At 43.3% G+C, this 26,783-nt stretch overlaps 4 protein-coding genes across 4 annotated transcripts; 2 read left to right on the top strand and 2 right to left on the bottom strand.

Annotated features, from left to right (window-relative positions):
- Positions 1–535: 535 nt before the first annotated feature.
- Positions 536–5,554, top strand: TOC159 (translocon at the outer envelope membrane of chloroplasts 159). The gene is made up of 5 exons (XM_048712986.2): positions 536–1,553; positions 1,643–1,720; positions 1,806–1,958; positions 2,049–2,135; positions 2,229–5,554. The coding sequence occupies exons 1-5, from the start codon at positions 708–710 to the stop codon at positions 5,334–5,336; spliced, it is 4,272 nt and encodes a 1,423-aa protein (XP_048568943.2). The 5' UTR covers positions 536–707; the 3' UTR covers positions 5,337–5,554.
- Positions 5,555–8,682: 3,128 nt separating this feature from the next.
- Positions 8,683–10,809, top strand: LOC125549780 (Rubber elongation factor protein (REF)). Its single transcript, XM_048712984.1, has 3 exons — positions 8,683–8,954; positions 9,048–9,296; positions 10,024–10,809. The coding sequence occupies exons 1-3, from the start codon at positions 8,901–8,903 to the stop codon at positions 10,477–10,479; spliced, it is 759 nt and encodes a 252-aa protein (XP_048568941.1). The 5' UTR covers positions 8,683–8,900; the 3' UTR covers positions 10,480–10,809.
- On the bottom strand, positions 10,614–13,505 carry LOC125549764 (BTB/POZ and MATH domain-containing protein 1-like). Its single transcript, XM_048712983.2, has 2 exons — positions 13,058–13,505; positions 10,614–12,900 (listed from the first exon to the last, which is right to left on the bottom strand). Coding segments are annotated over exons 1-2 (918 nt in total). The 5' UTR covers positions 13,059–13,505; the 3' UTR covers positions 10,614–11,983.
- A 190-nt stretch (positions 13,506–13,695) lies between these two features.
- On the bottom strand, positions 13,696–26,783 carry LOC147990252 (uncharacterized). The gene is made up of 2 exons (XM_087525863.1): positions 25,959–26,783; positions 13,696–14,041 (listed from the first exon to the last, which is right to left on the bottom strand). The coding sequence occupies exons 1-2, from the start codon at positions 26,392–26,394 to the stop codon at positions 13,902–13,904; spliced, it is 576 nt and encodes a 191-aa protein (XP_087381989.1). The 5' UTR covers positions 26,395–26,783; the 3' UTR covers positions 13,696–13,901.

Here is a 26,783-nt window from a genome sequence, read left to right as displayed (position 1 = left end):
TGCGGTCCTGATAGGTCGTTGGGCGACTTGAAGTGCCCGATGGACCACCGGTCTAGGTGGTGGCGAGGTTGTAGTCAGTTTTCCTTTAAGAAATTGAGTTTCCTCTAACAAATCATGTTTGTATGATTTCTAGTCCTGTTTTTGTTATAAATTGGTCAACTGATGCTCCTTCCACACCTACTATATCTCGTTGTTACCGGTGATTGGCTATTGCGGTCTTCAAAGCGTTGTATAGTGTAGGTGTTTGCAGGTGTTTCCATCTCTTACCGTCTAGAAGCAATTTTATTTTTTACAGGTCGTTTTGCGTCTTGTTGTCCTTCTTCTTTTGTATCGTTTCCTGTTTTTTACATAAATATCTGATGCACTTTCTAAAAAAAAACCAAACACAGAACACAAAAATAGAAAAGGAATATGGAGCCAATAAAAAAAAGCGCCTTATCACCAGCCCCCCAAATCTGCCCATTGCTTGCTTTCTCATCTCACCCCTGGCCCCTGGCTGGCTGCCATCTCGTCCCAGAATTACACGCCAAACCAGACCCAAATCGAATTGAGCTATATATACTCGCGAGATAAATCGAGTAGCCTAACCTAAAACCCTCACCTTATCCTCTCCTCCCCTCTTCCCTCCCCTCCATCTCCTCCTCCGACGACGGAATCCGACGACTTCTGCTGCTGCTTTGCTTGTGGGCGGAGCAAGAGGCGGCAGCATGGCGACCACCGACGCCCGAGTCGCGCCCGTGGCCGACGAGCGGCCTCCGGCCGCTGATGCGGACGAGGCTGCGGCGGCGGAGGGGGCCAAGAGTGCAGGGGCGGCGGCGGCGGAGGTGGGTGGAGTAGGGGAGGGCGAGGAGGTGAGATTTGAGGGGAAAGACCGGAGCTTTACTGGTTCGGAGGCCAACAACGGCGGGGTGGTGGAGGCGGAGGACGGCGGGGAGGTGGAAGCAGCGGTAGGAGATGGGAAAGATGCAAGTGAGGGGGCTGGAGAAGAGAAGGAGGAGGAGGCGGCTGCGGCCAAGGAGGAGGAAGGTGACCGGGAATTGTCGGTGGAAGATGTGAAAGCTGCGTTGTTGGTGCAGGCGCTTGTTGCAGCGAAGTCTGAGTCCGACAATGGTGAATTGGGCGAGGGGGATGCTTCCCTGCCATCCGCTGATGCGCTGGTAGGTGATAAGAAGCCTGAATTGACAGACGAACCAGAGGAAAGTGCCTCTTTGGAGGTGAAGGAAGTGGGCAACGTGGCACTCGATGCTGAATTGTCCGAGGAGAAACCAGAGGGTGAGAAGCGTGCAGAGGTGGCCGCTGGAGGCGAAGATGATGGTGAGTTTGACAGTGAGAAGGCGGTTACGGCGTCCACCACGAGCATGGAGGCGGCGGAGCCGGAGGATAAGGTGGCTCCTACAGCTGAAGCCAATGGCAGTTTGGGTGGTGAGGCTGAAGCGCCTGCTGAGTTGGTGGTGGTGGGAGGTGAAGAAGCTCCAGAAGCATCATTGGAGAATGAGGCTGATGTGGAAGACAAGGCTGCAAAGCAGGAACCTGAAAGCGATGCAAGTCCAGTGGTAAGTGGGCCTCTTCAATCAGATAATTTTTGTTGATAGTATTGATATTGGTAGGATATCTTATGAACAATTCAAATGACCCAATCCAGGTTGCTGACGATGGTAACCACGCTGATGTTGAAGACGAGGCGGCAAAGCCCGAGCCGGAGAGCGATGCAACTCCAGTGGTAAGTGGGCATATTCGTTCTAGTTCTGTTACTAGTTGTCTTGACACCAGTAGAGGATGTGAACAATTCAAATGTAATGAAGCAGGTTGCTGATAACGGTACCGTGGAGAACCATGCTAATGTGGAAGACGAGGCTGCAAAGCTTGATCTGGTGAATGATGCAAGCCCAGTGGAGAACCATGCTAATGTGGAAGACGAGGCTGCAAAGCCTGATCAGGTGAATGATGCAAGCCCGATGGTAAGTGGACATGCTCAATATAATTTCGTTGCTACTACCTAGTAATGTTGACACTACTGGAGTTTAAAACAAATAAATGATCCAAACCAGGTTATTGACAATGGTAGCCTGGATTACCAGGCTAATGAGAAAGATGAGGTTGCAATGCCCGAGCCAGAAAGCGACGCAAGTCCTGAGGTAAGTGGTCATGTTCTATCTAAATCTTTTGCTAGTAGTGTTAACATTAATGTGGATTTTGGGGATATAAAGAATTCAAACGATCCATACCAGGTTATCGATGACATTAGCTCGGAGAGTTTGGTGAAGCTTGCTCCTTCAAGCGTGGATGTTCCGCTTACCGAAAGCAATGAGAAGGCACAAAATGCAGAGGACCAGGTGGTTGCTAGTGGAACTGTGGAAAATGTTGGTGTTGAGAAGCCTACAGAGGTTGAGAGTGTTGTTGCTGGTGGTGATGCTGTTATCTTGTCTCGGGAGTTGGCTCCAGAACCAGTCAAGGAAAACAATGATGATGTCGATGAGAATGAACCTGCTGCAGAGGTGGTTAGCCACAAAGAAGAGGCTGGTGATGATGAGATAGTTGTGGCTGCAGTTGCAGATGATCAGAAAACTGTAGCTGCAGCTGATGACGAAGACACAGGTGGTGAGGAGAATGAAGGTGCACAAGATGTTACTGACCGTGAAGTAGAGGCTGTTGATGATGAGATAGTTTTAGCTGCAGCTGATGAGAAAGATGGGAGTGGTAATGAGGGTGATGAGGACGATGATGAGGTGAGCTTTGACAGGAGTCCTGCACGTGTTGCAATCATAGAGAACGCTGAAGCTGCAAAGCAGATCATGAAGGAGCTTGGTGAAGGATCCTCAAGTGGTAGTCCTGTGTCTGGCTTGAGCAGCTCAAGGGAGTACACTAATAGCATGGATGGACAAATTGTTCTTGATGATTCTGAGGACGATGATGATGACGACGATAATGAGGATGATGATGAGAAGGGTTTTGACTCTGCTGCTTTAGCTGCCCTACTAAAAGCGGCTACCGGTGCATCCCCTGATGGGAACATCACAGTTTCTTCGCAAGACGGTTCCAGAATCTTTTCCATGGATAGACCTGCTGGTCTGGGCTCCTCAGCCCCATCTTTGCGGCCAACTGCCCCCCGCCAACCTGCCCGGTCAAACCTCTTCAGCCCCTCTGAGCTGGCAGTGACTGCTGAGCCTAATGACGAGATGACAGAGGAAGAGAAGAAATTGCATGACAAGGTTGAGTTGATTCGTGTAAAGTTTCTGCGCCTTGTCTATAAATTGGGGGCGACCCCTGAAGAGACAGTAGCAGCACAAGTGCTGTACCGTCTGAGCCTTGCTGAGGGTATCCGACATGGAAGGCAGACAAACAGAGCTTTCAGCCTCGAGAATGCACGGAAGAAAGCCTTGCTGCTTGAAGCGGAGGGAAAAGAGGATTTGAGCTTCTCCTGCAACATACTCGTCTTGGGAAAGATTGGAGTTGGCAAAAGTGCAACTATAAATTCTATATTTGGCGAAGTGAAGTCCAAAACTGATGCTTTTGGTGCAGCCACCACCAGCGTGCGTGAAATTGTTGGTAATGTGGATGGTGTCAAGATACGGATCATTGATACACCAGGCCTTCGGCCCAATGTGATGGACCAAGGAGCCAACAGGAAAATTCTCGCATCCGTCAAGAAATATACCAAGAGATGTCCCCCAGATATCGTTCTATATGTGGACCGTCTCGATAGTCTGAGCCGTGATCTTAATGACTTGCCTCTTCTAAAAACCATTACTTCTGTTCTGGGTTCTTCCATATGGTTCAACGCCATTGTTGCTCTCACCCATGCTGCTTCTGCTCCTCCTGAAGGCCTCAACGGTGCCCCTATGACATATGAGGTATTGATGGCACAGCGATCCCACATTATCCAGCAATCCATCAGGCAGGCTGCAGGGGATATGCGTCTGATGAACCCAGTAGCCCTTGTTGAGAACCATCCTTCTTGCCGGAAGAACCGTGAGGGTCAGAAAGTGCTTCCAAATGGCCAAAGTTGGAGGCATCAGATGCTGCTCTTGTGCTACTCATCAAAGATATTATCAGAAGCCAACTCACTTTTGAAGCTTCAGGATCCTTCTCCTGGGAAGCTTTTTGGGTTCCGCTTCCGCTCCCCGCCACTTCCTTTCCTGCTATCCTCCCTGTTGCAGTCAAGAGCTCACCCAAAACTTTCACCTGATCAGGGTGGTAATGAAGGAGATTCTGATATTGATTTGGATGAGTATTCTGATATAGAACAAGATGAAGATGAAGAGGAATATGATCAGCTTCCTCCCTTCAAGCCTTTGACCAAAGCGCAGCTTGCAAGGCTCACAAAAGAGCAGAAGAATGCTTATTTTGATGAGTATGATTACAGGGTCAAACTTCTGCAGAAGAAACAGTGGAAGGATGAGCTCCGCAGGTTAAAGGAGATGAAGAAGAGAGGCAAGTCTGATATGGATGCTTATGGCTATGCTAGTATCGCAGGTGAAAATGATCAGGATCCTCCTCCAGAAAATGTTTCAGTTCCCTTGCCTGACATGGTGCTGCCTCCTTCATTTGATTGTGACAATCCGACATACCGTTACCGTTTTCTGGAACCAACCTCTACTGTCCTTGCAAGGCCTGTTCTAGATGCGCATGGGTGGGATCATGACTGTGGCTATGATGGTGTAAGCGTTGAAGAGTCGCTCGCTCTCCTTAACAAATTCCCAGGTACTGTGGCAGTTCAGGTTACCAAGGACAAGAAGGAATTTAGCATCCATTTGGATTCTTCCATCTCAGCAAAGCATGGGGAGGATGCGTCTTCCCTTGCTGGTTTTGACATCCAGACTGTTGGGCGGCAGCTTGCTTATATTCTCCGTGGTGAGACCAAATTCAAGAGCATCAAGAAGAACAAGACCACTGGAGGATTCTCTGTGACTTTCTTGGGTGACATTGTAGCAACTGGGCTGAAGGTCGAGGACCAGCTCTCTGTTGGTAAGAGGCTGGCGTTAGTGGCAAGCACAGGCGCAATGCGAGCTCAAGGGGATACAGCCTATGGAGCCAACCTGGAAGCACGCTTAAAAGACAAAGATTATCCAATTGGTCAGTCCTTGTCAACCTTGGGCCTGTCCCTCATGAAGTGGCGCCGTGACCTTGCCCTGGGGGCTAATCTTCAGTCCCAGTTCTCGATTGGAAGGGGTTCAAAGATGGCTGTTCGCCTTGGGCTCAACAACAAGCTGAGCGGACAGATCACCGTCAGGACAAGCACATCGGAGCAGGTCCAGATCGCGCTACTGGGTCTAGTCCCAGTGATAGCCTCCATCTACAGGAGCTTCCGGCCCGGTGAACCATCGTTTGCTTATTAGCTTGTCAAGAAGAGCATCTATTTACTTAAATCATCAATGTGTTGTGTTAGCAATTTTCCTAATTTCTTGAACCGGTAATCTGTATCAGTTCCATTTTTCCTTTCTGCCCCGCAGATTGTTCGTATCATAATTTTGGCTGGAGAGTGTTGTCATATTCATCTGGAACTATAGTTCAATAATGTTGGTAGATCTATATGATCCTTATACCATTCTATCAATCACCGTTGTTGCTGTCCATCTTTTTAATGTTCTTTACCGCATGATGAGGAAATAAGCACTGTTTGCATTTCAAGATTGACTTGGAACAAACCCAGAACTTGTTTTATTTTGGGAGGGAGTACCAACCCAGAACTTGCTTTATTTTGGAAGGGAGGTACTCACTCTCTTCACAAATGTAAGACATTTTGGCAGTTTTAAACAAAGGGAGTAGTAATTAACAGGTTGTATCATACTCTGAATCTCAGGTAGTGTTACTTGCTACGGCAACAATCATGCTTAATATCTCCACTATACCGACTGTGCGGTTTTTGAGTATGAGAAAATAGACAATAACTAATAACTATTCAGATGAATCATACGAACAGGTGGATCCTCGTCTGAACAACAAAAGATGCAAACCCATAATGATCCTGGTACAGTAGTTCTATAATTCTGTGATCCTTGTATCACTCTATTACTGTTGTTGGGTCTGACGAAGAAATTTCAGTTCGGTTCAAACTTTGGATTTGGATTACTGATACCTGTCACCCTACATGTTTCTGCAGTTCTGCTTTCTGCTGGTGATTATTGACTATTACCTGGCTCCTTAAATCCCATGCATTGCATTTCGATGGTAATTTTTCTGTATGTTGAACGTCAACTAAAATTTATTCGAAAATTTTGTAAATATGTTGAAACCGTGTGGATTCAGTTTGAAGTCGCGTGAGAATTGAGAATCCGATCTTCTTAAACTAATAAAACCTACTCTTGCTAGTTAGTACTGATAGTATGCTGAAACGTTTGTGACATTAGTTCAAACTTTGACCCCAAACCTCAAATCACCATTGAGCCTTGTTGAAAGAGAAGAAAACACCCACAGAGCTTGCTGGGGGCAATGAAACTTCTTAGGGCTTCTTTGATTCAAAGGAATTTTATAGAATTTCTGGAGGATTGAAATCCTTAGGATTTTTTCCTATGTTGGTCCTTTGATTCATAGGATTGGATCCCATAGGAATTTTTCCTATGAAATCTTCTGTACTACATTTCATAGAAAATTTAACATCCACTTAACCTCTTTTTACAATTCTTTTGTTTTTCCCGTGGCATCAAACAATCATTGCTAATTCTATAGGATTCAAATGAGTATGCCACTCCAACCCTACACTTTTCCTATTTCTATGTTTTCAAAATCCTACGAATCAAAGAGGCCCTTACTACTCAGAGCATCTTCGACGACTCTCCTTTTCCCTGATAAATTTCCCGTGTTGAGAAGGAACCACTCGTTGACAGGGCTAGCTATACCTTCTACTATTGGTCGAGTGGTTTGTAAGGACTGTCAAAAGGCATCTCAATTAGCATCTGCAATCTGCGTAATGGGCATGACCTAAGGCATGTCTTCAAGCTGCTGCCCCATATATATGCCATGTAGACTCGCATGTCAGGGGGTGATGCCCTGCAATGTGTCGGATTCTTTTTTGCAGGTTGCGAGTGCTTCACCCGTGAAAAAAAAGGTTGCGAGTGCTTGATGTGGTTACGTGCAAAAGTTTGGAGTGGAGGGCGAGAGAATAGATATGCATGTCACCCATGTGTATGGGAGTTTTTTTTGCTGGACATGGATTATCTGCTCCCAAGCTTAAATACACACGCATGAACAATAAAATTCAAAAACAGTAAACATTTTTTTTAGATCTTAAATTTTTGGATGAACATCAACATATGTTCTAATATCATGTAAAAATTCACCTAGAAAAGACATCTATGGAGGCTTGTAAAAAAAGGTCAGGACTAAAAAAACCCGCATTTGAAGCACTCATTTTTCTGTTTTTCCGGCACATGCCACTATGGGTGACTTTTGGTGGTGAAATTTTGCATGATGCCAGAACACTCGTTGATGTTTATCCACAAAAGTTTTCAGAATTTTTTGATTGTTTTTACACACTTTCAAAAATTATTGTTCATGCGGGTGCATTTGTGTTGGGGATTAGATCCGATACTTTATATTTTTTGCTATCTTTCTTTTATTTGAGGCCCACTAGGTAGCAACTTGGGTTGAAGAAATAAAATTAGTAAAGTTGCCTCAAGTTACCTTTTCCTATGGGGCAGCAAGATAATGATGTCTTCATAACCTATGCCGTTAGCAAGTGTTAAAGCGGTCCTTATAAGCAAATGAAATTGTCTAGCATCAACACGGAAATTAAGATCAAGTTTGCTAAAACATCATACTTTTTTCATAATCTAGGGAAACCGTAATTTGGACGGGCTGTAAAAAAGAAAGTGCTTATGATATGAGACTTTGGCTATTACTCCATCTGTTTCAAATTACTCGTCGCAGAAATGGATGTATTTAGAATTAAAATACATCTAGATACTCCATACCCGTGACAAATAATTCAAAACGGAGGCAATAGATTTTTTAAAACACGGTACGACACATATGCTCATATTCGCGTATATATACTCATCTTCATGAACGCACACACTCTTTTTTTTTTGCGGCTGGTGAACGCACACACTCTAACCTCATTGTCGATGCAAGCGACATGTCCCACGGAACCAGCATCAACGAAAAATTGATTTTTTTAAATAAACATCAATGTCAAATCTAGAACATAACCTCCAACGGATGGTTCCACTGCAGAAAAACCAAAACCAAACCCCCACCTGAGCTACGCGTCCAGTTGGGGCCTTGTGAATTACTCGGAGGTTATGTGGTCGACACAAAACCGGTGGTCTTGTTGCGGAGAAAGCCTCTCCGTCAGCGTCAGGTTTTCGACAGAAAGCCACAGATCTCTAGACCTCGTCTCGAAACTTCCAGCAGCGTAGCAGCACCACAAAACATATTCCATTCCAAAAACACACAAAAAAAAACCGAAAAGCGTAAAACACGGCGAACGCCGTTCACACATCACGCACCGCCCCTCGTAAACGCAAAACCGCCCGTACACGTCACACCGTCCCCCGTCTCCCTCACAGACGCGCCGGCCCCACATCCAACCGCCTCCGCGTCACGGCGCGTAGCCACCACCCACACCCACCGGGACGCGGGCCCCATTTTGCCTGCCCCACTGTCGGCGACCCGCAGCGGGCCCACCCACACCCCCTTCTGGAAGCCCCGGCGCGGACGCGAAACGGACAGGCGCAAAATTCCTTAATGCGGAAGGCAAAAGAAAAAACAGACGCGTCCGATCGGTTTCATATTGTCTCTCTCTTCTCTTCCCTATAAGAGCCCCGATTCCCCACCTCCGCCAAATCCATCCACCGAATCCCCAAAACCCTAGCAGCGAAATCGCCTCGATCGAAAAAGCTCTTCGTCTCCCTCTCGCGGTATCAAGCGCAGCTCCGTCGATCCCCCACCTAAGAGCAGTGATGGCGCAGTCAGGCAACAACGACGCCGCCCCGATCAGCACCCAGCCCGCGGCGGTAAGGGATCTCGCCCCGAGATTTGTTTCGGCTTTTCAATTTCGGTTGTGATTTGGTGCTGATCTGTGGTTTGTTTTGTTGGCGCGCGCGCAGGAGGAGGTGACGGTGGAGAGGACGCCCGAGGAGGAGGAGGCCAGGCTGAGGTACCTCGAGTTCGTGCAGCAGGCGGCGGCGCAGGCGGTCGTGCTGGCCGCCGCGGCCTACGCCTACGCCAAGCAGGGCGCAGGCCCGCTCCGCCCCGGCGTCGACCACGTCGAGGGGACCGTCAAGGCCGTCGTCGGCCCCGTCTACGACCGCTACCACGCCGTGCCGCTCGACCTCCTCAAGTTCCTCGACCGCAAGGTGAGAACAATTGAGAAACTTGAACTTTATTTCTTAGCTGTATGCGATGATTTATTATCCGATCCAGTTCCTGGCTGTTGCTTTTTGCGACGGGAGTATCTAGTTCTGTGCTCCTGATTTCACATCGCATCTGCGTAGTGTTATGAGCCGTTATGTCAATTAAACTGCTGGATTGTTTATCCTGTGAATCTAGTTTTTTCTTAGTAATACTGATGATGTCCTGATAGTTTGATACTACCTAGGAGAATCAAGGTGTTCTTGCCAATCTGTTGATCACATACCTTGTCTGAACACCAGAGGAACTGACTTATTAGGCACTAGTTATAATTTGTTGTTGGCAGCTGTCTGCTTCATTTTCTATCTGTAGAGTTGGATTGTAGGATCTTAGTTGGTACAGGGCAAAATTGAGTTGATGTTAACTGAGGATATCATATTTTGCTTGCATCTATCTGGGCAATTCGAAATGGGATTGGCTACAACTCTTGCATCAATCAATTTATGTCCAATTTATCAACACAATAGCCTGTAAAGCAAATATCATTATAACATGGGCATTTGAATTCAGATGTTGCTAGTTCTTGCAACTGATTTATTGGTTAGCGCGAGGCAAGGCTTATGCAGTGTTAACTAACTGTTTCTTCATTTCTACACTTCCCACGTGCATCGTATTTTAATCATTTGATTGCTATTCAAGCAACTAATGTCTGCATGTGCTTGTGCCTTGCAGGTTGATGAGTCTGTCCAGGAGCTTGATCGTCGTGTCCCACCGGTCGTGAAGGAGGTGCCAACCTATGCCCGCTCTGCAGCAGCTGAGGTGCAGAAGACAGGCATAATGGGCACAGCAACTGGACTGGCCAAGTCGGCCATTGCTCGCGCTGAGCCAAAGGCCCGCGACTTGTATACCCGCTACGAGCCTGTGGCGGAGCGCAAGGCTGCCGAAGCCTGGGCTGCCCTGAACCGCCTCCCGCTCGTCCCCTCAGTGACCCGTGCCGTCCTCCCCACAGCTGCACAGCTCTCAGCCAAGTACAACTCTGCCGTGCTTGATGGTGCTAAGCGTGGCAACTCCGTCGCTACCTACCTCCCGCTTGTCCCAACGGAGCGCATCGCAAGGGTTTTTGCCTACCCGGCAGCTGACCCTGCGCCTGCCACAGCTCCTGAGATGCAGCCCATCCCGACGCAGTAACAATAAGAGCTACCCGGAGTTTTATTATTACCTAATAGCTGTAGGAGTCGGTATCTCGATGTAGTGTCTTGTCTGGCTTGTGGTGGACAGTGGTACTATATGTGGATGGTCACTGTGGTATCCGCCTCTGTTGAGGGGATTCGAATGCTGTTGCTGTGCAGCAACACCTGCTTTGTGTTTTAGTTTGTTCTTCATGAACCACTGTGTGTAATGCTTTGAATCAAAGTTACAGGAAACACCATCTGTAAATTCATTACTGTTTTTATGCGAGTGTGTATCGACTGTCGGCACTGTTTTATTTGCTATTACAAGAGCAGTATGCATTGTTTACCACTGCTGTTCAAGTTATTTGCATGTTTATGTAGATTCCTTTGGCTGATAAAGTGTGGGCAAATGATTTTGAGTGTTGTTAGATGAATGATTTTTTGCATATTTCTGGACTGATTAGCAATCTCAGAAAGCTGAGTTACATTGAAACTTGTATCACCATGACATCTGCACAGATAGGATGGCAATTTCGCTTGAGCTTGGTTAGTTATCATGTTTACTTGCCAATTTCGCAAGAAGTTGCCATTTTTTTGGGAACTTTTGATATTGCTAATTGTTGGCTTGCCAAGTATTGCCAATGCCAAATGTTGGCATCAAACAAATTATCCACAGAATTTCATGCTGGGCTATGCAAACGCTATAATCCAGATTTTTTGGCCATGACAAAGGCGATTCTCGGAGCTCTAGTAGTCATGCATTATATAAGCAAAAAGTGAACATTTTATAAGCTTCAGGACACGACATGGCCAAAAGAACAACCACAAACGGAAAACAAGCTGCACATTTCTAGCCTTTCTCTAATGAATTGTAGTAGGAGTATATGCAAAGATACTGAACCGTTAGTAGGGCCTCCTTTTCTTCTCTCGAACACACAGGTCAATTAATTAGAAAATTTGTTCAGTACTCCCACAAGGGTCACAACCACGTTTTCAGGTTTTGAATATCCCTTGTTTGATTTCAGTGATGAACCAGGAACAGAATTTCACACTAAGCTATGCAAAGGCTATACTCTAGAAATTATTTTGCCATGACAAAGGAAGTATTTAGATTATCGGAGCTATAGATAGTTATGCATTAGAGGGCCAAAAGAACAAACACAAACGGAAAAGCTGCTCATTCAGCACGAGTATCTGATATCTGATGAACATCCACCACTCCGCCATTAGTACTCAGTAGCAACTATGCCCAATACTGCTAACAAGAAGATTCAGCAATATCAGGCTCCCAGCTCATGAAACATATTCAATACGCCCCAGTACGCTTGATAAGATGCCACATACCACTCACCACGTTCCCAAACACATCTAGTACTATCGCTTGAACACCTGAACTATATACATGGAGATATATCTCACTGTATCATCTCCTAAACCCTCTTTTTCATCTCAGCAATGATCTCTGGGAATTTCAGAACCAGCAACGCATAACCATCGGTGAAGATGGCCTTCTTGAAATTTTACTCCACCACAAAGAAGTCAATGCACCTGTTCTTCAACTCCTGGCAATTGTAGATTTCAGCCCAAGCTAAGATAGTTGCAACTGTATCTACCGACACTTTATCCCATAACTTCTGGGCGCAAACAATCTTCAGTCTGTCCAGTGCATACCGATCGGCCGCAGCAAGCAGGTTCTGGAACATCTCGGTGGAAGAGTCCTCAAGCTCGTCTTCTAGGGGCAATTCATCTGTGTATATGAACCGGAGCATAACTTTGAATGTTGCAGGTGTGATGTCGTGCAGCGTGATGGATGGCATTGTAGCTTCAGACATGGGGCCAAAGAGCTCTGCTCTAAAGACTGGTGAGCGGGCAGCAAGCACTGCTCGGTGAGCATGGAATGTCTCATGGTCAACGATGAATGACACATCTGTCCCATCAGCGTGATCTAGCAGGCGGCCAAGATGGGTCCCGATGTCTGAAGGAGGGACAAGAACACAGTTGTCATCGATGATCATGATGGAAAATACAAATGTGACATGCCCCTCTGTTAAGTAACCTTTCTCCAAAATAGTTCCCTGGATGAACTGACCCCATCCCCAGCAGTCGCTGCTGTCTTTATCTTCCATGATTTCCAAGGTTTGAACGAACCTTCGTCTGTGCGCCATACATGGCTTGCTGTCCCTGCCCATCATAAAGACCTCAAACATGACCTCCACACTTCTAGACTTGCTCATGTGCTCCAGGAAGATCGAAACATACTCCTGGTCGGCCTCTAACTCCCCACGCGGGAAGAACTTAACCCTCCACAGGTGTCCCCCGGCGGAGACGATGTCGGAATAGAAGGCCATGCCAACGGGAATCTGCTTGCTTCGTTCATAGTCTACTTTGAATTGGAAGACACAAGAGCCCACACTGATGTTCTCCGCTGGTCTGTTCACTGAACAAAATTTAAGTTGATGTAAGGACAAATTGCCCAAAACAACATCGAGCAGGCAAAGAGAAAGTACCGCAAAATTGACAATGCAGAGCACACAAGCTAGTGAATCCGTGAGCTCAACGAACCGAAGAAGAGCATGAGAGGAGTGGACACTCACTGGCTTGCTGAATGGTGCCGGACGATCCAGTTGGCGATCGGTGAGAGGAGATGACAGCGATTGTCCTGCGGGTGGTGGCGATCGGTGCCGAGGCGCTGCCGGACGCTCCTGAGGCACCGGAACATCCGCCGTACGCCGTGTGTCCGCCTCCTCTTCCCCGCCGCTCCTCGTCGCCTGCGCTCGTGGCCGCCGCCACTCGCGGCGAAACCCTTGAGCACAGAACTGTTTTTTTTTACAAGGAGCACAGAACTGTTCTTGGGAGCAACTAGTTAACGAGCGCTTTTTTGGGAGCCTCGCAACGATCAGCGCCACTTAGCGCGCCCTCAGCCATTTACCACGTGTCGCACTCTGGACGCTCCCTTCGGATTTTATTTTTTTTATTTTTTCGCACGTGTTTTCGGCTTTTTAAACGGTTTTTCTCGATGTTTTGGTTTTTCCCGGTCTTTCTTAGCTTTTCGTCCAATTTTTTTTTTGAAATTTTCTTTTGCGCGAAAAAACGTGTTTTTTTTCCTTTCGCGAAAGTCACGAATTTTCTTCCGCGAGAGGCACGGTTGTGCTTTAGCAAAAGTCACGGCCGTGCCTTTCGGAAACGAAAAAAAAACGCGTTTTCTGTTTTTTTTTCGCGAGAGTCACGGTTTTGCTTCCACGAGAGGCACGGTTGTACTTTCGCGAGAGTCACAGCCGTGCCTCTCGGAAAGGGAAAAACAAAACGTGTTTTTTGTTTTTTTTCTTTCGGGAGAGTCACGGTTTTGCTTCCGCGAGAGGTACGGTTGTGCTTTCGCGAAAATCACGGCCCATCAGACCCCAGTGGAAGGCAAGATCAGAAAACACCAGCGAAGCTCAGCTAGCCGATCTGGATCCCATCATTGTCGCCGAGGAGGAGTCTGCCGCGGGGAAAGGATCTATCCGCCAATGCAGCAGCCGCATGAGCCAATCTCTTCACACCAGTCTGGAACTTCATCTTGTCATCTTCTTTAAGCAAACCTGCCCAATATAACATAAAAGAACATGCAGTGAAAACAGCCTCCAGCGAAATACGAGCAATATGTTTATCAAAAGTGACTTTATTGCGAAGGTTCCAGATCCCCCAGCAAATAGCAGCGATAATCATCATATAGAAATGTTCCCCTCCTGGAAAAAACATATACAACCATGCCCAACTTTGCCAAAGCGATCAGGGACAACAAGATGCTCCACCCGTCATTCCCAGCACACCCCAAACTGTGCGGGCAAGTGGGCAAGTAAAGACTAGATGGTTCGCTGTTTCAACATTTGTACAAAAAGAACATGTAGGATCTCCAGGCCACTTCCTAGCCCGCATATTATCTCTTGTAAGCACAACATTTTGAAAAAGTTGCCACAAGAAAATTTTGATTTTCAGTGGGATAGGGACTTTCCACACCCACTTATAGTTAGGGCCAGATAGGTTCCTTTCTAGCCACTCATAAACCGACTTAGTCGTAAATTTTCCTTTACTATTATGCTTCTATGAGATAGTATCTAAAGAGTTATTCAAAGACAGCTGCCTGGCTTTTGTAACCATCCAAGCCCATTGATTATTCAACTCACCAAACAATCTGCGTCTAAAATCCAGATTATAATTGTTTGCAACCCAGGAAGCAACAGTGCATTTTTGATCTTGGTAAATAGTAAATAGATCTGGGAAACGCTCACACAGAGCTGTATCATCTATCCAAGGATCATGCCAGACTCTAGCCAGGTTACCACTATTGATATTAACTTTCCTTCCAGCCATACATGTGTCTTTGACTTTCATGATAGCTTTCCAACACGGGGAGTCCGAGAAACGGCTCTGTATATCAGCTACTGTTTTGTTTCTAAAGTATCTACCCCTCACAATACGTTGCCATAGGCCATGATACGTCTCCAACGTATCTATAATTTTTGATTGTTCCATGCTATTATATTATCAACCTTGGATGTTTTATATGCATTTATATGCTATTTTATATGATTTTTGAGACTAACCTATTAACCTAGAGCCCAGTGTCAGTTTCTGTTTTTTCCTTGTTTTAGAGTATCGCAGAAAAGGAAAATCAAACGGAGTCTAATTGACCTGAAACTTCACGGAACTTATTTTTGGAAGAAAAGTAACCCGGGAGACTTGGAGTCCACGTAAGGGAAGCAACGAGGAGGCCACGAGGCAGGGGGCGCGCCCACCACCATCGTGGGCCCCTCGTGGCTCCCCCGACGTACTTCTTCCGCCTATATATCTCCATATACCCTAAAACTATCAAAGAGCACAATAGATCGGGAGTTCCGCCACCAGAAGCCTCCGTAGCCACCGAAACCCAATCTAGACCCGTTTCGGCACCCTGCCGGAGGGGGGAATCCCTCTCCGGTGGCCATCTTCATCATCCCGGTGCTCTCCATGACGAGGAGGGAGTAGTTCTCCCTCGGGGCTGAGGGTATGTACCAGTAGCTATGTGTTTGATCTCTCTCTCTCTCTCTCGTGTTCTTGAGGTGATACGATCTTGATGTATCGCGAGCTTTGCTATTATATTTGGATCCTATGATGTTTCTTTTCCCCCTCTACTCTCTTGTAATGGATTGAGTTTCCTCTTTGAAGTTATCTTATCGAATTGAGTCTTTAAAGATTTGATAACACTTGATGTATGTCTTGCCGTGATTATCTGTGGTGACAATGGGATATCACGTGATTCACTTGATGTATGTTTTGGTGATCAACTTGCGGGTTCCGCCCATGAACCTATGCATAGGGGTTGGCACACGTTTTCATCGTGATTCTCCGGTAGAAACTTTGGGGCACTCTTTGAGGTCCTATGTGTTGGTTGAATAGATGAATCTGAGATTGTGTGATGCATATCGTATAATCATACCCACGGATACTTGAGGTGGCATTGGAGTATCTAGGTGACATTAGGGTTTTGGTTGATTTGTGTCTTAAGGTGTTATTCTAGTACGAACTCTAGGGCTGTTTGTGACACTTATAGAAATAACCCAACGGATTGATTGAAAAGAATAACTTTGAGGTGGTTTCGTACCCTACCATAATCTCTTCGTTCGTTCTCCGCTATTAGTGACTTTGGAGTGACTCTTTGTTGCATGTTGAGGGATAATAATTATGTTATTATTGTTGAGAGGACTTGCACTAGTGAAAATATGAACCCTAGGCCTTGTTTCAACGCATTGCAATACCGTTTACGCTCACTTTTATCATTAGTTACCTTGCTGTTTTTATATTTTTAGATTACAAAAACATTTATCCACCATCCATATACCACTTGTATCACCATCTCTTCGCCGAACTAGTGCACCTATACAATTTACCATTGTATTGGGTGTGTTGGGGACACAAGAGACTCTTTTTTATTTGGTTGCAGGGTTGCTTGAGAGAGACCATCTTCATCCTACGCCTCCTATGGATTGATAAACCTTAGGTCATCCACTTGAGGGAAATTTGCTACTGTTCTACAAACCTTTGCACTTGGAGGCCCAACAACGTCTACAAGAAGAAGGTTGTGTAGTAGACATCAAGCTCTTTTCTGGCGCCGTTGCCGGGGAGGTTAGTGCTTGAAGGTATATCTTTAGATCTTGTAATTGAGTCTTTTAGTTTCTTGTTTTATCACTAGTTTAGTTTATAAAAGAAAACTACAAAAAAATGGAATTAAGTTTGCCTCATACGCTTCATCTTTTTAATATCTTTCGTGAGTATGATGGAAAGGAAAATTGTGCCAAAGTGCTAGAAGAAGAATGCATTAGAATGTTTGGCACTAAATATTTGAATGATGAGCATGATTGCAATGTTGTTAGTATGAATTCCTTGAATATCCATGATGCTAATGATATGCAAAGCCACAAGCTTGGGGAAGCTATGTTTGATGAAGATGATATTTTCCCCCCAAGTTTTGATGAGCAAATTTATTATGATGAAAGCATGCCTCCTATTTATGATGATTATATTGATGAAAGTAGATTTGGAGAGGTCATGACTTTATTTAGTAATGATTCCACTATTCCAGAAGAGGTTCCAATTGATTATGAGAACAAAGTTGCTATCTATGATGATTATTGTGATGACTTGTATGCTATAAAGAATAATGATATCCATGAAACTTGTCATCATGATTTTAGTTTTCAATTGGATTATGCCTCACATGATTATTATTTTGTTGAGTTTGCTCCCACTATTATTCATGAAAAGAATTTTGCTTGTGTGGAGAGTAATAAAATTTCTATGCTTATAGATCATGAAAAGAATGCTTTAGGTGTTGGTTATATTGTTGAATTCATTCATGATGCTACTGAAAATTATTATGAGGGAGGAACATATGCTTGTAGAAATTGCAATAATATCAAGTTTCCTCTCTATGCGCTTAAAATCTCGAAGCTATGCTTGTTTTACCTTCCTATGCAAGTTGATTCTTGTTCCCATAGGTTGTTTGCTCACAAAATCCCTATGCATAGGAAGTGGGTTAGACTTAAATGTGTTAGTCATATTCTTCAATATGCTCTCTTTATGTTTCAATTCTTATCTTTTATGTGAGCATCATTGAAATCATCATGCCTAGCTAGGGGCGTTAAACGATAGCGCTTGTTGGGAGGCAACCCAATTTTATTTTAGTTCCTTGCTTTTTGTTCCTGTTTAGTAATAAATAATTCATCTAGCCTCTGTTTAGATGTGGTTTTATGCTTTTAATTAGTGTTTGTGCCAAGTAGAACCTTTGGGAAGACTTGGGAAAAGTCTTGTTGATCATGCTGTAAAAAACAGAAACTTTAGCGCTCACGAGAATTGTTGCCATTTTTTATTGGAGAGTGCTATTTAGTTAAGTCTTTTTGAAGATAATTAATATATAAATTCCTCACGTCCAGCAGTTTATTTGAGAATTTTATGAGTTCCAGAAGTATACGTTTGATCCAGATTACTACTGACTGTTCTGTTTTTGACAGATTCTATTTTCTATGTGTTGTTTGCTTATTTTGATGAATCTATGGCTAGTAAAATAGTTTATAAACCATAGAGAAGTTGGAATACAGTAGGTTTAACACCAATATAAATAAGGAATGAGTTCATTACAGTACCTTGAAGTGGTGATTTATTTTCTTATACTAACGGAGCTTACGAGTTTTCTGTTAAGTTTTGTGTTGTGAAGTTTTCAAGTTTTGGGTAAGGATTCGATGGACTATGGAATAAGGAGTGGCAAGAGCCTAAGCTTGGGGATGCCCAAGGCACTCCAAGGTAATATTCAAGGACAACCAAGAGCCTAAGCTTGGGGATGCCCCGGAAGGCATCCCCTCTTTCGTCTTCGTTCATCGGTAAATTTACTTGGAGCTATATTTTTATTCACCACATGATATGTGTTTTGCTTGGAGCGTCAATTTATTTTGTTAATATTTGCTTGATGTTATTTAGAACAATGTTTTGCATCTTTTATTTCAATAAAAGTGACATTGATAGCCTTTACTATGCCTATTTTAGAAGTCCACATGTTGCTGTTTGAAAACAGAAAGTTTACCACTATCGCAATAATTCCCTAGAGAAGTCAGAATGTGATAAAATGTTGAAACCTTTTGAATATTAAGATATGATAAATTGAATACGGTGGGAATTTTCTTTCATAATTTTTGGAGTTAGGGAATTATGGATCTTGCTGCACTCTTTACAGACTGTCCTGTTTAGGCAGATTGTTGTTATGTTTCCATTGTTTGCATATGTTTGCTTCTTTAATGATTCTATTTGAGGATAGGACTATTAAATATGAAGAGGCATTTAGTATGCAATGTTTAATAATAATTTTAGTGATTTTCTACAGTAGAGTATGATAAGGTTTTGGCAATGGTTTATACTAACTTATCTCACGAGTCCTTGTTGAGTTTTGTGTGGATGAAGCTTTTGAGATTTAGGGAGACCGTGATATGAGAGGAATTACGGACACACAAAAGCTCAAGCTTGGAGATGCCCAAGGCATCCCAAGATAATATTTCAAGAAGTCTCAAGCATCTAAGTTTGGGGATGCCCCGGTTGGCATCCCACCTTTTTTCTTCAACAACTATCGGTTAGTTTCGGTTGATCCTAAGTTTTTGCTTCTTCACATGATGTTTGCTATTATTAGATGTCATTTTATTTAGTTTTGCTTGTTGTTTGAATAAAGTATCAAGATCTGGAATTATTAAATATTAGAGAGTCTTCACATAGTTGCATAATTATTCGACTACTCATTGAGCTTCACTTATATTTTTCGGAGTAGTTTGTCGTTTGCTCTAGTGCTTCACTTATATCTTCTTAGAGCATTGTGGTAGTTTTATTTTGAAGAAATAATTGATCTCTCATGCTTCACTTATATTATTTTGAGAGTCTTTAGAACAACATGGTAATTTGCTTTGGTTATGAAATTAGTCCTAATATGATGGGCATCCAAGAGGGATATAATAAAAACTTTCATATAGAGTGCATTGAATACTAAGAGAAGTTTGATGCTTGATGATTGTTTTGAGATATGGAGGTAATAATATCAAAGTCATGCTAGTTGAGTAGTTGTGAATTTGAGAAATGCTTGTTTTAAAGTTTGTGATTCCCGTAGCATGCACGTATGGTGAACCGTTATGTGATGAAGTCGGAGCATGATTTATTTATTGATTGTCTTCCTTATGAGTGGCGGTCGGGGACGAGCGATGGTCTTTTCCTACCAATCTATCCCCCTAGGAGCATGCGCGTAATACTTTGTTTTGATAACTAATAAATGTTTGCAATAAGTATGTGAGTTCTTTATGACTAATGTTGAGTCCATGGATTATACGCACTCTCACCCTTCCACCATTGCTAGCCTCTCTAGTACCGCGCAACTTTCGCCGGTACCTTAAACCCACCATATACCTTCCTCAAAACAGCCACCATATCTACCTATTATGGCATTTCCATAGACATTCCGAGATATATTTCCATGCAACTTTCCACCGTTATGCTTATTATGACACGCTCCATCATTGTCATATTGTTATGCATGATCATGTAGTTGACATTGTATTTGTGGCAAAGTCATCGTTCATAATTCTTTCATACATGTCACTCGTGAGTCATTGCACATCTCGGTACACCGCCAGAGGCATTCATATAGAGTCATATTTTGTTCTAAGAATCGAGTTGTAATTCTTGAGTTGTAAGTAAATAAAAGTGTGATGATCATCATTATTAGAGCATTGTCCCAGTGAGAAAAGGATGATGGAGACTATGATTCCCCCATAAGTCGGGATGAGACTCCGGACGAAAAATAAGTAAATAAAAGAGGCCAAAGAAGCCCAAATAAAAAAAGAGAAAAAAAGAGGCCATAAAAAAAGAGAAAGGCTCAAATAAAAAAATAAAAAAATGAGAGAAAAATAGAGAAGGGGAAATGCTACTATCCTTTTACCACACTTGTGCTTCAAAGTAGCACCATGATCTTCATGATAGAGAGTCTCCTATGTTGTCACTTTCATATACTAGTGGGAATTTTACATTATAGAACTTGGCTTGCATATTCCAATGATGGGCTTCCTCAAAATGCCCTAGGTCTTCGCGAGCAAGCAAGTTGGATGCACACCCACTTAGTTTCTTTTGTTGAGCTTTCATACACTTATAGATCTAGTGCATCTGTTGCATGGCAATCCCTACTCACACACATTGATATCTATTGATGGGCATATCCATAGCCCATTGATACGCCTAGTTGATGTGAGACTATCTTCTCCTTTTTGTCTTCTCCACAACCACCATTCTATTCCACCTATAGTGCTATATCCATGGCTCACGCTAATATATTGAGTGAAGATTGAAAAAGTTTGAGAACATCAAAAGTACGAAACAATTGCTTGGCTTGTCATGAGGGTTGTGCATGATTTAAATATTTTGTGTGGTGAAAATGGACATAGCTAGACTATATGATTTTGTAGGGATAACTTTCTTTGGCCATGTTATTTTGAGAAGACATGATTGCTTTATTGGTATGCTTGAAGTATTATTATGTTTATGTCAATATTAAACTTTTGTCTTGAATCTTTCGGATCTGAACATTCATGCCACAATAAATAAAATTACATTGAGAATTATGCTAGGTAGCATTCCACATCAAAAATTCTGTTTTTATCATTTACCTACTCGAGGACGAGCAGGAATTAAGCTTGGGGATGCTGATACGTCTCCAACGTATCTATAATTTTTGATTGTTCCATGCTATTATATTATCAACCTTGGATTTTTTATATGCATTTATATGCTATTTTATATGATTTTTGGGACTAACCTATTAACCTAGGAGCCCAATGCCAGTTTCTATTTTTCCTTGTTTTAGAGTATCGCAGAAAAGGAAAATCAAACGGAGTCCAATTGACCTGAAACTTCACGGAACTTATTTTTGGAAGGAAAGCAACCCGGGAGACTTGGAGTCCACGTAAGGGAAGCAACGAGGAGGCCAGGAGGCAGGGGCGCGCCCACCACCCTCGTGGGCCCCTCGTGGCTCCCCTGACGTACTTCTTCCGCCTATATATCTCCATATATCCTAAAACTATTGCAGACCACAATAGATCGGGGTTTCGCCGCCAGAAGCCTCTGTGGCCACCGAAACCCAATCTAGACCCGTTCCGGCACCCTGCCGGAGGGGGAATCCCTCTCCGGTGGCCATCCTCATTATCCCGGTGCTCTCCATGACGAGGAGGGAGTAGTTCTCCCTCGGGGCTGAGGTATGTACCAGTAGCTATGTGTTTGATCTCTCTCCCTTGTGTTCTTGAGGTGATACGATCTTGATGTATCACGAGCTTTGCTATTATATTTGGATCCTATGATGTTTCTTCCCCCCCTCTACTCTCTTGTAATGGATTGAGTTTCCCCTTTGAAGTTATCTTATTGGATTGAGTCTTTAAAGATTTGAGAACACTTGATGTATGTCTTGCCGTGATTATCTGTGGTGACAATGGGATATCACGTGATTCACTTGATGTATGTTTTGGTGATCAACTTGCGGGTTCCGCCCATGAACCTATGCATAGGGGTTGGCACACGTTTTCGTTGTGATTCTCCGGTAGGAACTTTGGGGCACTCTTTGAGGTCCTATGTGTTGGTTGAATAGATGAATCTAAGATTGTGTGATGCATATCGTATAATCATACCCACGGATACTTGAGGTGACATTGGAGTATCTAGGTGACATTAGGGTTTTGGTTGATTTGTGTCTTAAGGTGTTATTCTAGTACAAACTCTAGGGCTGTTTGTGACACTTATAGGAATAACCCAATGGATTGATTGGAAAGAATAACTTTGAGGTGGTTTCGTACCCTACCATAATTCCTTTGTTCGTTCTCCGCTATTAGTGACTTTGGAGTGACTCTTTGTTGCATATTGAGGGATAGTTATGTGATCCAATTATGTTATTATTGTTGAGAGGACTTGCACTAGTGAAAGTATGAACCCTAGGCCTTGTTTCAACGCATTGCAATACCGTTTACGCTCACTTTTATCATTAGTTACCTTGCTGTTTTTATATTTTTCAGATTACAAAAACCTTTATCCACCATCCATATACCACTTGTATCACCATCTCTTCGTCGAACTAGTGCACCTATACAATTTACCATTGTATTGGGTGTGTTGGGGACACAAGAGACTCTTTGTTATTTGGTTGCAGGGTTGCTTGAGAGAGACCATCTTCATCCTACGCCTCCTACGGATTGATAAACCTTAGGTCATCTACTTGAGGGAAATTTGCTACTGTCCTACAAACCTCTGGACTTGGAGGCCCAACAACGCCTACAAGAAGAAAGTTGTGTAGTAGACATCAGGCCATCGCCTGTTTCAAGCTTCCACCACCATTTAACAAGCAGACTAATGTTCTGCTGATGAAATCCTTAATCCCCAATCCCCCAATCTTCTTAGAATGACATATTCTATCCCATTTCACCATATGGTATCCATGTTTCTTGTTTTTTTCCTCCAAAAAAATCGTCTGCGATGTTTATTCATTTTTTCAATAAAAGTTTTATTGAAGAGAAACATCGACATAAGATAGGATGGAATCCCATCCAGGCTGGATCCTAACAGAGTGAGTCTGGCTCCTGATGCTGCTGCATAAGCAATCCAAGCATCCAATTTTTTAATCATCTTACCCTCCAGGAAATCCAACTCTACGTTCTTAAGAGTAGAGTATGTAACAGGAACACCCAAATATCTCATGGGCAGGGTGCCCACTTGACAATTAAACATGTCTGCATATACTAAGTCAGTTTCGTTATCCCCTCCGATAGTAAAAAAACCTCACTTTTGTCAAAATTGATTTTCAATCCTGACATGAGTTCAAAGAGGTAAAGCAAAAGTTTGACATTCATAGCTTTATCAATATCATGTTCAAAACATACAACCATATCATCCGCATATTGGAGGATACCAACTCCTCCTTCAATAAGCTCAGCAGCTAAACCTTTAATGAGACCGTTTTTGTGCTGAAAGCACCATTTTAGTCAGCCATTCAGCCGCAATGTTAAACAGAAAGGGGAAATGAGGGTCACCTTGCCGTACCCCCTTAGCACTTTGTATGTAAGGGCCGATCTCATCGTTAATCTTGACACTTACCGTGCCATTCTTAAGGATTTGAGATACCCACCCACACCACTTAGAGTTAAACCCACGCTTCTCATGGTAGTCAAGCAAAAATTCCCAATTAACTTTGTCGTAGGCTTTTTCAAAATCAAGTTTAAGGATCACCCCACTTGCTTTTTGATATGAGTATAATGCAACACTTCTTGCAGGGAGAGAATACCATCATCAATATGTCTCCCCTTAATAAAAGCATTTTTCTAGACACTAAACAACTTATGGGCGTATTTGCTCACTCTAATATCCATAGCTTTGGTGATAAGTTTATAGGGGCAACAAAGCAAGCAAATGGGTCTATATTGCTGGATTTTTGTAGCATCCGCAGATTTGGGCAAAAGAGTTATAATGCCATATTTTAGACATTGCACGTCCAACTTGCCTTCATAGAACCACTCGAATAGACAGAAAAGATCCTAGGCAACCACCTCCCAGCAATGTTGATAGAACTCAATAGGGATGTCATCCAGACCAGGAGCACGGTTGGATTTCATATCAAAAAGAGCTTTTTTAATCTCCTCAAGAGAAAAAGGTCGAGTTAAGTCTTCATTACCAGCATGCGTAATTCTCTCTTCCTGAGACCACAAGTCTGCATCAATATGGCAAAGGTTACCCAGAGCCGGCCCAAAAAGGTTTTTATAATATTCTGTGGCATGAGATAGCAAGTTTTTGGTCCCTTCTATAGTCACAGATCCGTACTCAAGGGATTTCATGGCGTTTTTCCTGTGACGCCCATTAGCTACTTTATGAAAGAAGTCAGTGTTATTATCTCCTTTCAACAACCACCTCTCATTAGAGAACTGGTGCCAATGAAGCTCTTCTTCTGTATACATATCATTGACCTCTACTAGGATATCGAGCTTCCTAGTATAAGCCTCCCCGCAAAGCCCAGTGGACTCCTCAATCGTCTCCAACTCCTGTAGCTCAAGTTTGATAAGTCTCTTCTTAATCTTATTATGCCCAAACACATTTGACCCCCAACCTTTGAAAAATTTCTTACACCTCTTCAGTTTAATGTTTAGGATATCAATGGGGTTAATAGTATATATTGGCCTTGACCAAATATCAGCCACTAAGGGAGGAAACTCTGGATCATTAAGCCAAGCATTATCAAATTTAAAGCACCTATTCCCTGGTGCTCTAGATGAGGCGACCCCATCATCCAATAGTAGAGGGTTGTGGTTTGATAATTCTTTAACCAGCTTGCTCACGAAGCAAGGGGAAATATGTCTTCCCACTCAGGAGACATCAGCACTCTATCCAACTTTTCAAGGGTTGGGTTTTCCTGCTTATTGGACCACGTATAGCATCCCCCAGCCATATGAATTTCTCTTAAACCAAGCAGGTGGATAACAGAGTTAAATACCTCTGAAAAAATGATATAGGGGTGCTTTTTTGTTTTTCTCACCATTGTGGCGAATAATATTGAAGTCCCCCCCACCAAATATGGCCTATTGATACTATGACACAAGGAAGATAATTCTGCGATGAATTCAGGCTTATGCTCATCGTGAGCAGCACCATATACGATTAGGAGAGACCAACTACAATTCTTGTTTTTATCAAACAAGTCCATTTGCAGGATATATTTACCCTATTTAGAGCCGAGAACATCAAATTTATATTTATTGAGGCCACAAAGAATACCTCCCGATTTCCCCCTCGAGGGAACCCATACCCAATGGAATTTCTGGTATGGGTCTATCTTCCTAAAAAGGAATGTTTATAAGATCCCTTCATAGTTTCTTGTAAACCAATAAAACCTACCTCATTGGCACAAATCATATCCGTGAGGCAGGTAGACATGCCTTTCTTACCTGCCCCCCTACAATTCCAAAAGATGCCTTTCATTTATATCGTTCAGGCTTATTTTTCACTCTGGGGGGTCTGTCAGGGTCCATAGCATCCGTACCCTCTCCCATTTTCTTTTGACTTCTTGTCATAGGTCTAGCAGATCTTTTTTGGGGATATAATCACCCCTGATCATCTGCGTTTTTCTTTCTTTTTCCTTTGTTTTGATTAAACAAGGATAAATGGTTCCTCCTCACTTCTATTATCATCATCCCAGGTTAGAGATAGAGGGATATCATTACCCAAACCATCATTAATAGTGATACTAGTATTATTTGCATCATTGTTTTTATCATTTAACAGATTTCTAGAATGCTCTAGCTCTCGAAGAACATCTATAGTAGAGAAATCATCATCAGGAATTTTAACCCCCATAAGAGCAGCACGTACGTAATATAATGGCATTATCAGATAGAGTAGAAAATTGGTTTTTAGAGTTGGGTATTTTCATACCTTCAGAGTCACGTTTCTTCCTGTTGATAGCCACTTCCTCCACTCGTCCCATTTTCTGCATTTGCCTGCGTGAAGCTTTTCCCTCATGGACCATAGTGTCATGGATAGGAGACCCCGATGGAGATTCAACAGTATAGGTGCTGCATTTCTCTTCCTCTTCTGTGGAACCCTCTTCAAGGGGTACAATATGAGGCAGGGAGGGCCAAACCACATAGTCTGACAAGGAAGGAAACATATTCCCGTGAGTATTTTCATCATGATAGAGGTATAATGGTGCGGGAGGGATAGGAGTAATAATCCCCCATGCACCTTTCTGACTGTTGTTCTCAGAAGTGGGAGACCCACCCATTCTCTCCACCTCCAGCACCTCGAAATTTTCCCCATAGGATGTATTGCCAGTCTGAGAACCATAGTTTAATTTTTTTCCCATCATCATGCTCTCTAGTCATGGTCTCAATCAGCAATTCAGTGTGATTTCCCTCATCACTGTCCTCCTCTTCTTCACTCTCAGCAACAACAGCAAGTCGTTGTGTCCCTTTTTCATAATTTTGGGATAAATAATTACCAACCATAGACGCACTGGTTTCTCCTTGCCCAACAGAACAAGCGGGATATAGGTCTGTCCTTGCTTTCTTGGGAAAAGAAGGGGATGCACTACTATCTACATCAATAGAGGATTGGCTCTTATCATCCCCCACTATCAAAATTTTTTCAACTTCATAAAAGAAGTCATAATATTGCTCACCCAACATCCCTTCAGCTGAGGGAGGTATTTTCTTCACCTCCATGCACCTAAGCAAGATTCTAGCATATTCAGGTTTATGG

Source organism: Triticum urartu, chromosome 1A (genome assembly GCF_056163025.1).
Source record: "Triticum urartu cultivar PI428250 chromosome 1A, HENAU_Tu73, whole genome shotgun sequence".
In the NCBI taxonomy this organism is placed as follows: domain Eukaryota; kingdom Viridiplantae; phylum Streptophyta; class Magnoliopsida; order Poales; family Poaceae; genus Triticum; species Triticum urartu.
Note: the sequence above shows the minus strand (reverse complement) of the source record. Positions and strands in the feature narration are given on the sequence as shown.